The following is an 11,029-nucleotide window of genomic DNA, read 5'->3' as shown; positions in this document are numbered from 1 at the left end:
ATTTTATATTTGTGCCAGTCTAATAAGTAGATCACTGGGTAGAGGCTTTTGTGAGTAAGTCTATACGTACTGCACCATTTCCTGGCTCAGTGCTCCAGTGTGTTGCAGGCTGTGTGCAGTGGGGGAGGTGCCAGAGCTGATCAAGCAGTGTAATTTTATACATTACTGAATCAGTGCAGGGGAAACCTGGAGGGACAAAGCATCATCTTCTCTTTGGACTGCACTGTAAAATCCTACAGCTCTCTTAGCCCAGCCATGCTCTGATACATTTTTTTTCTCTGCTTTTTCTGATTTTGGTGTGAATGATAAAGTGATCTGATGATGGCTCTCGTTATGGAACCTATTAGCAAGTGGACGCCCAAGCAGGTAGTGGATTGGATGAAAGGTATGATCATTTATTACCGTGTATTTATTGTCTGTACTTTGAATCCTCGCAATTTACATATCTGCTCTTGTATTCTTTGTTTTGGGAAGAGTTTATTCAGTTTTAATAATCCGTGTGCTGCTTTGCACAGTAGTTTTTAAAGACACAACCGAGGAGAAAGGCTGTTTAAGCTGTGCAGCATGTTGTTGGAATTTCTGCTGAGAACTGAGTAGGGATCAAATGCATTTGTTGGTAAATGCAGACATAAAGTGTTTGTGTCTCGCGGCTCCATTATGCATTGCACAGTGTAATGTTATTATGTTTGGTTGCTTTAAATTTGCCCTGATTAGGTCTGTTTTGCTCATATCAGGTGATCTGATGCAGTGGCTGTGCAGCACTTGTGTGTAGTTTAGGGTACCACAAGGAGCATAAGGTGCCGGTGACTGGACTGAGGAATTCTGCTCCTTTAGTGACATGTCCTGATTTGTTCAGGCTTCCCAGCCGCTCTTGCTCGTGCCGCTGTCGTGTCTAACGCACCCGCGTCCCCTTCCGTCGCCGGTACCGTGGACAGTGCAGCCCATGCCGTGCGTGGGGCGCGCAGAGGGAACGCGCAGGGCTGAGCACGGCTTCGCTGGGGAAACTCTTCCCAATAACTTGACAGGAATGATGATTTCCCTGCACATTCGCAGTTTCACAACACAGCCATAAGCTGTGACATGTTTTGCCTTACAATGCTCGGCTGTGCTGCAAACAGATTGGGTTGGATGGGAGGGTGAAGAATTGTTTGTGATAAGAAGTGTTTAAAATTTCTCCAGAGTGGGGAAAAATGTATTTCCACAGTAGGATGCATTAGTGTTATTATACATTGCTTCTGATCAGCAGTCTGTCTTAGAGACAAATAATTTCTGCTACAAGGGATCTTCATTATATAAGGAGAAGAGGTGCAAATTTTGTTTGTATGTTACTCATGGAAATAATTTCTGTAACGTGATTACTGAACTTATTGGTGGGTTGAATTGGACGCCCACTATAATATCCTTAAAGCTTTCAAAGTATTATCATTAATAAGGGTTTTGATTTCATTTTGCTGAGATACGTCTCCATACTTAACTGAAATTGGGCTGTTCAGGTGCTCATCAGACACACCACAGTTATGAGCAAACTATTCTTTTGCAAGCACACAGTATTATGAAGCTAATGGTATCTAAGGGAATGTATGTAGTTTGTTTCTGAGGTGTTTGTGAACTCAGGTTAATTGGGAGGTCTTAAGCAGGTCGTTGGATGGATCCCGAAACCATTAGATACAGGATTGATTCCCATACTCCAATGTCATTACTTGAAAGCAATTCCTAACGTACATGCAGAGGAGAGTTTTCTGATCCACACCTTTATTTTCAGTATGTAAAAGATTTAAAAAGTGGACAGATCGTTATGCTATTTTAACTCATTACTTGAATTATAATGTAAATTAAATGTCAAAGTGTGTATAATACTTGTTGCTAAATTTAAAAATACTTCCTGCTACTTTTTTATCCTTTTTGATGTAAACTAATTACATCTTGGGTAACATTAATCCATAATGTGTAGTGCATACCATGGGAAGCAAGAAGGTCATACAAACAAAAGGGTTTTTAGTGTATGGAGTTGCCTGACAGTTAAATTTCTATACAAAGGCTGCATACTGCATCCGTAGGGACGTCTGGAATAGACAGTATTGTCAGTTGTGTGCCTCTGGGCTTAAGCATAAATAAGTATAATGCAACCAACATTGAAGTACTCACGAGATAGGTATCTTCCTTGGTAACGTGAGGGCTACAGATCCACAAACAGTAAAGTTGCACATTTGTCCATTTTTACCATGCTACTATTACAAGCCTGTTTTTTTATCCCGGAGTATACCTTTATAAATGCATACTTCAGCTGTAGCCAAAGAAAAGACCTAACATACACAAGTGGAAGCATAGCAGAATTAGTTTAAAACTACTTGTAAAGCCCTTACTTTACAAAAATTGCCCAATTGTGGCCACTGTTTACCTGTAATTTACTTATATTCTGTATGATGTCAGCTCCATTAGCTGTAGTCATTCTGCTAAATAGCTATGAATGCATTAGAGAGGTTGAAGGGCTGCATGGGTAGTAATATTCAAGTGATAAGGTAACTTTTATGTACGTCTTCTATACTGCAAGGTACACTTTGACAGCACTAAAAGATGTAGTAAAGACATTTTAGAAAAATTACCACGCTATGAATGTGGAATATTATCTTTGCTATAGAAAGCAACATGTTAATAAACAGTGTTACAAATATTGCAAGTGTAATATACCTTTTTTGGCTTAAAAATATGTAGTCAGTTGGCTTTATTTGTAAAAGTTGTAAATTATAACATTTCACAGGGAAATGATAGTAATATGTCTTTTTAACTTGAATTTATCACAATTATTTAAGCTATTGTAACTTACTTTTAAAAACTGTTAGTTTTGAAATTAACTAGCAGTAAGTACCAGCAACATCAAATAATTGAAGAGAAGATGGAAGAAAGCCACAAAAATAATGTTAATAGTCTGAGACCTGGCTACCCAGAATGCGTCCTGGTTACAGTGCTCTATTATCAGAAGCACCTGTAGCCTACGCCCCAACCAAGAGGAGGCACCCGTCTGTTCTTTTCCTTAAGGAAATGTCACTTGCCAAAAAAGTAAAAACTGGTAGGCTTTAAGGAACATTATTATGACAAGTTGGCATCCTGCATTTATCCACAGTTCCTTTCTCGGGAACGCATTCAACTGGAATTCAACTTGGGAACTGCATCTGATGGTGTGGACAACCTGAAAAGGCCATGCAAGTCTTTGTAAAATGATTCTTGAGGCTTACAGAGGATCTAGAAGTTAAGACTCTAGGCACCTTTGTGTTAAAGAAATTGTCTTTATACAAAAAAAATTTGTAAAGTTTAGCAAATACACAGCAGAAGGCACTGGGGTTAAAAAGAAAGTTTTCAAAGGAGCAGAAAAAATTAATTGTGAAGATATTTTTAACAACAGTTTTCAGTCGCTATTTTTTTTTTTCAAATTTTCCAAAATTTTAAATTTCTCTAAATGATTGTTACTTCAGAAAAGAGCAAGTATTTCTCCTGGTATGTACCCATTTCTTACATAACTTAACTTACATATGGAGGATATGTACTGTGGACCCAAAAGGTACTTTGAGAGAAAGAACTTTGCCTTGCTCAAATTCCATTGTGGCACTGTTGAAAAAAAAATATTACTCATCAAGCTTGCAAGTATGTTAAGAATCAGAGTAGTTTTCAAATTTGGTCAGTTTTTCCTTTGATTAATTTTAACATACTAATGTGAGCAAATGACAAACTACACTTCACTATTTCCATCTGTAATGCTTCTACCTGGAGACACTGAATGCTTTTTGGCCCAGGAACCCCTGCACTCACCGTGAAACTCGGTGACACTTTGCAGTTGCAAACCCATCGTCAGAGTGAGCACTCCTAAACCAAAGGCCATCTATTTTAATGCATGCGCTATGGAAGGTAATCCCGTACAGAATTTGGGGGGGTTGAGGGGGCAGAGGGGAGGTATGTCTTACTCCTGACTCTTATTTGCACTTAGAATTAATAAAAGCATGATAGTTGGTGTTTTCATTGTAAGTAGAATCTAAAAGATATTCTCTGTATTTTTACAAATAACAGCATTTAAGATTTTGTACTTCCTGAGTGAAGCAGTTTACAAGTAGGTCATTTAAAATGTGAACTCATTTACAGTGAAGTGACACCTCTGTCCAAATAAATACTAACTTTTCAAAACAATCCAATGAAATGAAATGAAATACAATGCAATGAAATACAGCTGTCACTTTCAGAGAATGGAATGTTATTAAACAGCTGAAAATTAAAATAGGAAGCCAGTTATTTCTTAAGTACCTGTAAGTAATAACTCCACATGAAGTCAGTTATTCAAAGTCTTGGGGACTGACAGTAAGGTTTGTCTGCCAAAACAGCCTGCAGTGGAGGTTTCTCTCATAATGAATGCTCAGCTTCAGACACTCATTTCGCAACTGCAACCCATTTTTCCCCCTTTAAATCTAGAATTTCTCCACTCTCAACAGGAGATGCAGACATGAAAAAATAAAAATTAATTCAGTTGGTAAACTGATTAACTGTGCTGCACTGATCCTGTGCAGAATAATTATATGTTTAGCTGAAGGGTTTTCCTTAGCATGTAATTCCCTGATTTCAAGCTGGCTCATAAAAGAGAAAGGAAGGGAGGGAGGAGGGAGCTGAGAGCAGGGAAGCTGATGACGTGAGTGGACTTGTTAGCATTCATATCACGCAGGGCTCCAGCAAACCCCTTCTCAGTCTTCTTTTGCCTTTCATTAGATCACTACCTGTTCTGTAGCAATATGTCGTAAGCAGGGAGTCTCCTCTATTTACAGAATGTAATATATAAAATCTTAGAGCGTACTGGAGACACAGCTAAATATTATGATCTACTGCAAAAGCAGCCTTATAGGTACTGAGCTGAATGATACTTTGCTTTCTTGATCCCCCTTCATGACCTTAGAATCCTATAATGCAAGAACTTGACTTCACCAGATACAATCTGAAACTTGAGTAGATAACCCAGGTCACATGTTATTTAGAAAAATGTAGGTTTTATAACATCTTTTCAGTTCTTTGTGAAGACAAATATGTTTGGAAGAGAACTGAGAGCCACCAGCAGACATGCCCTCAGATTTAATGTTGAATTTGCAAGCAGTTCTAAAGTAAAGGTTTCATCATTTTCCTTCTACTCTCACCAATTTCAAAACTGAAACAAAAAATTTACTGTTGTGGCTTCCCCTTGGATTACTGTGTTCCACTAGTACCACATTTCCTGTTATCGCTAGGAAGTCACTGAATCAGAATTGTCTGCAATTCCTCTCTGATTCCTCTTACAAGTTTCAGACTGTATTACTTTTTAGTAATAAATTTTGGCAACAACTACTCTGTTGAATGTTGTAAGTTGATTGCTTTAAAAGGGTCAGAAGAGCACACCTCGAAGTTGACTACTTTGCAATATAAGTGGTTAAGATCAGATTTTAAGAAGCAGGTTCCCAGTATTAGGTACAGGGAGGTGTTAGAATAAGCTGTCTGGGCAGGTTTGGCCATTTCCTTTGTAGGAGGTTTTGAACACAACTAGGAAGAGCTCAGACAAACATCCCTCTGGAACGGTTTATGTGCCCAGCCTGTCCACAGCAGAATGGCCTAATGTCTTCTCAAGGCTTCTGCCAGTTCAGAGAAGATCTTGGGATGGTTTCTTGCGTAGGTATGACCCTCACCTTTGAAACACATGAAGTGGTCCCAAAGAGATTATAACTCTAGCTTCCTTCTGGATATTTCATGGTTTATATTTTCCAGAATACCTGTGTGAGAAGGCTGTCCTAGCTGCAGACATAGGTAGGCACCTGGGATGAATCTGCATTTCAAATGTTTTGAGAACTAATGTCAACAGGAAGATGGGATTAGAGGGGCAACTACAGCTTGGTTAGGAGAGAATATGAAAAAATCATACACAAACTGTAATCTAAAAGTTCAGAATCTCAGCTCACTGTCTGTCGGAGAGGAAGTCTTGCACAGGTGAGTTGCTCTCATGACAAGTAAATATGATATGAGGATACATTGGATTTTTCTTTATTCTCTTTCCTTTAATTTTTTACTTTCTCTTTAATTTTTTAATTTATCTTCCATTGTCTTGATTTTCTTTTTAATTCTCATTTTCTTCTAAAATATTTGCGTATCACTAAGAATGAGTATTTATAAAAGTTACTGGCCAAAAGACCTGGCAAGCATGTCATGTTTTTTTTTATCACCTATGGTACACATGGAAAATGAAAGCAGATGCAGTCAATATTGACTATAAGTTGTAAGTAATAAAGGTATATGTATAATGTTTAGACATAGCAGGAAAAATATTTAACTCTAGTGAAAGCCTAGCAAAACAAAGTCAGAGACAAAGTATTCAAGATCAAATCAGTACTCTGTTCCAAATGTCTAAGTTCAAAAATCTTAATGTTGTATTTTATAAGAAGCTAACGGCATAGCCTCCTGAGAGCAGAAGACATGGTATTCATCAGAGTTTCAGCATCAGAAGCAAATATATACCCATGCCATTTTTACTAACACTTTACAAAAGCCCCATTCCTTTCAACCTAAGAGGTTAAGATACACAGAGCTCAGAAGACTGGCAGGATAACTAAGACCCAGTACCCTCAAGGCTTTAACTATCATCACTTTCAATTGAACCTGTACACCACGGGCAGCCTGGACAGACAACAAAACGCTTTGCTGAGTCCATTACTCCATTTTCTGCCTTCCCAGTAATGACACAACCATATTTAGTGCCATGGCAAGCTGGCCTACAAGCTGAGTAGAGTATTGTACTATTGTACAAAACCCTCCATATATCAAGTCTAGCTGTAATATTCGATGGAAATTATTTGGCTAAGGTATTTCTGTATCCCTATCACCATGACCTCATTTTTACTAGGACCTTTTTGAAGACCAATTAAAAACTGGTCTATATATCTTCCAAGAACCGACTGGATTAGCACTATCTCCGTAAAAGATTTCAGCAACATTTAGCAATTTAATGGTCTATATTCATTACCTGGAGATTTAGGGATATGTTCTAAAATTTCCCTATCTATAACACAGATACATTCAGACCTTTTAAATAAATGTAATTCTGCTTGCAGAGAAAAGTCTGAGCTGAACGAATGTCTCTCAAGTCACATTTATCAAGCGTAACTAATCTTCCAAGTCATTATGTAAAGAAATTTATTTTATTGTCTTGAACCTTAATATGGGCAGACAGACACAATTGTCATGCATTGCTGTATCTTGTAACCTTACCATATGTTCTTAAGACACATTATGCAAGATCCCCAACTTCAAATTCTGACCACTACTGGGAGAACAGAGTGGCAATGCAAATTCAGAAGAGATCAAGCTTCTCCAGATCTCCATTATTTCAAAATGTATTATATTATGAGGCAAAATTCAGAATAAATTGGGTCCTGTGGATGACGCTTTCGGATCACATTAAATGAGGCACTGTATGTCAAGAAACTGCAAAGCTACTGGATCCTGCTGAGCAATAATATACTTTCATGGTTTCTTCCCAGACATAATCCTGACAACACTTTCTTGCCCTCCTAATTCCTGATTCTAAATTTTTCCTTGCTTTGGCAGGAATTACACCAACACACGTACCATAACATTGAGAACTCTGCGTGTAACACCTCAGAGTTACTTTTACAAGTTTATAAAATGTATATTTCTTAGAAAAATAGCAGGATATCTCAGTGTTACAGTATTTCTGGCTACCTAAGTTGGAAAGCAGTTTTAGAAACATTATACTTTGCAAAAAAATACATTATGAATAACATTATAGTGCATGCCAGAAAAACACTGTCTAGATGGTGGAGTGTCAGGCAAAGTTCGGTTCCAGTTCCTGCGTCTCAAAACCAGTGGGAAGGCAGTTGCATGCTTTCTGGGTCTGTCCTCAAGGTAGTCTCCTAAATGTACACTATGGGTCAGATGGACGCTTCATGTGCTTGAGTAAAGAAATATTTCTACCTAATGAATTTTCCATATATCTCTTTCTGACAGGTTTAATGTCTTGCATTGTATTTGTAATGAAGGAAAAAATGCATGAGGCACAATAAATATTACAATGCTTGCATATGCCAGGAAAGTAAAAAGTATGTTACAGTTTGTCCTCAGGTGTTTTGCAAAATTGTTTTAACACCTACAAAGGTTTAAAAGCTAGAAAGGAGAGAATTTATTCTCTTAATTCCATTCCTCCTGAGAAGTGCCATGCTGACAGAAATGGAGGTTGTAGTTCAGCTGCTGAAATTAGTGACACTGTTGCTATTCAATGAAGCATTGTACTTAATACACTACAACGTATAGAATATTGCTGAGCAATAATATACATTCATCCTCTCCCCCCAGAATAATTTTGTAGATATCTTCTAAATGCTACTTTTGTAGTTTAGTTTTTTCACTTAACACGAATCTTTCCCCCATTCCCTGATGCCATTATAGTGATGACAGATGAGTTGGAAAGATGGAGCTTAGTGAGTTACTACTATAGGCTTCAGAAAGAGGAAAAAAGGTTCTATTTGTGAAGATCTTTAGTGATGAATTAAAATGAAATTATTTCTGATTAACTAATACTCAAACGGCTCCTAACAAGTATCCTTGTTGACCTTGTTCTATAGCGACGCACTCAGAAGAATTCAAGGCCAATGCAATGTTTGGGTTTTCCTACTCAAATTCTCCACCAACTGTTTTCCAGTAAAAATGAGTTATAAAAAGGCTGTAGTGCATTTTAGTTATAACATGGGTGATACGTTTAAAATAAAAATGTAACAGACAATAATTTTACAAAACACATTCAGCTTTATCCCCTACAAACGTATTCCACCTTTTTCATTCTAAACATCATACAAAGCCTAGAACTCGATGGATTTCAGGAGTTCTTAATGCAGACATTGTGTCTTCTATAACTGTACTGAAACTACTACAACTATAGAAAGGATTAATTTGACACATCTGCTTTTTAGTTTACATGGAAAACTACCTCTGTTTGAGTTAAGACAGACAGTAGTGTCATCAGCCTGACAACTCAGACATAGCAATTATCACTTGAATGAAAAGCATGTTATAGCTGTCTCTCTTCACCAGCTTCCCCTGTTCTCTTTTTGTCTCTCTCCTCTTGTTTACTCCTATTATTCTCTAGCAGTATGTTTCTGGCCTTTTTCATAATCAGATGGAAAGTAAACATCAGATTGTGAAGCAATTCATCCATTTAACATTAAAAATCCTAGCTTTGGCCTTATGTATCTCAGAGAATAGAGGGTTGCAGTGATTTGGAAGTGAACTGTATTCAAAATCCAGGAGAAGGCAATGAAGGGAGAGCAATGGGGGAAATGAATGGAAGAAATAACGTGGGGATGATAAATTCCTTTTCTCCCCTCTGCCTGCTATTTTCCGATCAGTGTCCAGTCCTGCATGGTGTTTTTACTGTCCTGTAGTACAGAGTTCAGGTGGTATGCTAAATAACACAAAGCTCAGCTGCTGTACCATGCTGTCGGTCCTGAAATGCAAATATTTCTACTTTTTCACAACTTCATTTTCAAAATAACAAAGATATGCCCGTACTAAGCATTAGCAGGTAACAGAAATGAAGTGACAATATCAGCAAGTTTTGATCTCAAGCTTGGCAAACCGAGGGTGCTTCTGTACGTTGCAAATGTGTGCAATTCCATCAAAGTATTCTTTTATAAATAAAGGATTAGCATTTTGACAGCCTCAGATTAATTAGAGCAAGTTGAAAACCACCTGCCTAAAGAGCCTAGCACAACTTCTGGTAGCTTTAAGGTGCAGCTGGAAGAGGGCATATATTGATGTTTCACTGATTCTACACCAAAATCGCCTGTAAAAATCTAGGATGCTTCTAACTTCTCTTTCAGACTATGAAATGTTGCTTCCCTGGAAGACATGGGGGAGGTAGTTCAAGAATGGTATCTATTTATGAAATTCTTTGCAATGGATAGGAACATCTTATACTAGATAGGAATGCACTGCAGTAGGCACATTCCTAAAACCAGGAAAGACATATGTAGGCATCTGTTATTGATCACTCAGCATGAACAATGAGCTCATAATGAAAATGTCCTAAATTACAGAACACTAAGGAGAGATTTTAATTGCCTATTGTGAAGAGATTTTAATTGGTCATTGCCAAGTCACACTGAGAACTTTCCTTAGTTATACAGAAAATAACTTTATGGTTTACACAGGAAAAAGACATTCAAAACAGAGAAAAACCACTTTGAATGGTTTTTCTCCAATGATAATTCCCAGAATTATCATTGCATTTGAATCATATAGTTGGAGGGAACAGGTAGAGCAATGTAAGAGAAGTTCAGAACTAATAGAGAAGTTGAGAACATTCACTACTTCAATGTCATATAAAAAGAAATGGATCCACTTAGTGCAGTAGCTCAGAGATGCTGTATTTCCAGAAATAAATTTTGGAGAATGAAAAGAACTAGTGAATGATCCATCAAGAATACAACAAATAATGAATCTAAATAATAAAACAGAGAAATTATAACCATAATTAGATAGACAGGAAATTTTCACAGAGGAAATAAAAAGGCAGATAAAGTTTAAATAATTATAATTTTCTTAGGAAAATGGAGGAAAACGCTTCTCGAGACTTTCAAAAGTGGACTTAAAACCACTAGGAAATGTGCTAAGGAAACCATCACGCACTGGAAGAAAGATACACTGGGGCATCTTATCAGCTATTTCTTGTTTCTCTGATAATTCCCAGAACAAATTCTCAATAGCTTTCGTGGTAGTAGCAGAAATCATTATTTGCATATCAGCAGTGAGGAAATACTTTAACTAGAAACGAAGTTGCTCAAATGATCATTCAGTGAAAGTGTTTTAATTCAATCTCTGAATCATTCCAAAAGCCATCAATATAACTTAGAATGTGAAAAAAAGCTTTCCTATCCCCTATTTATTGTGGGTTGCTCTTTGCATATTCTTTCTGCTGTTAAGTTCCATAAATTTTACGTGTTTAAAGCTAGTTCTGTAGTTA

At 37.3% G+C, this 11,029-nt stretch overlaps 1 protein-coding gene across 1 annotated transcript in view; it reads left to right on the top strand.

The window, feature by feature from the left end:
* The first annotated feature begins 321 nt into the window (after positions 1-321).
* LOC103919189 (connector enhancer of kinase suppressor of ras 2-like) overlaps positions 322-11,029 on the top strand; it is a 211,679-nt gene continuing 200,971 nt past the window's right edge. The window contains exon 1 of the mRNA XM_009326655.1: positions 322-385. Within this exon, the coding sequence (XP_009324930.1) occupies positions 322-385 (64 nt within the window). The remainder of the gene's footprint in view (positions 386-11,029) is intronic.

This window comes from Pygoscelis adeliae, unplaced genomic scaffold (genome assembly GCF_000699105.1).
Source record: "Pygoscelis adeliae isolate BGI_AS28 unplaced genomic scaffold, ASM69910v1 Scaffold216, whole genome shotgun sequence".
NCBI classification, from domain to species: Eukaryota; Metazoa; Chordata; class Aves; order Sphenisciformes; family Spheniscidae; genus Pygoscelis; species Pygoscelis adeliae.
This window is presented reverse-complemented; position numbering and strand designations above follow the sequence as displayed.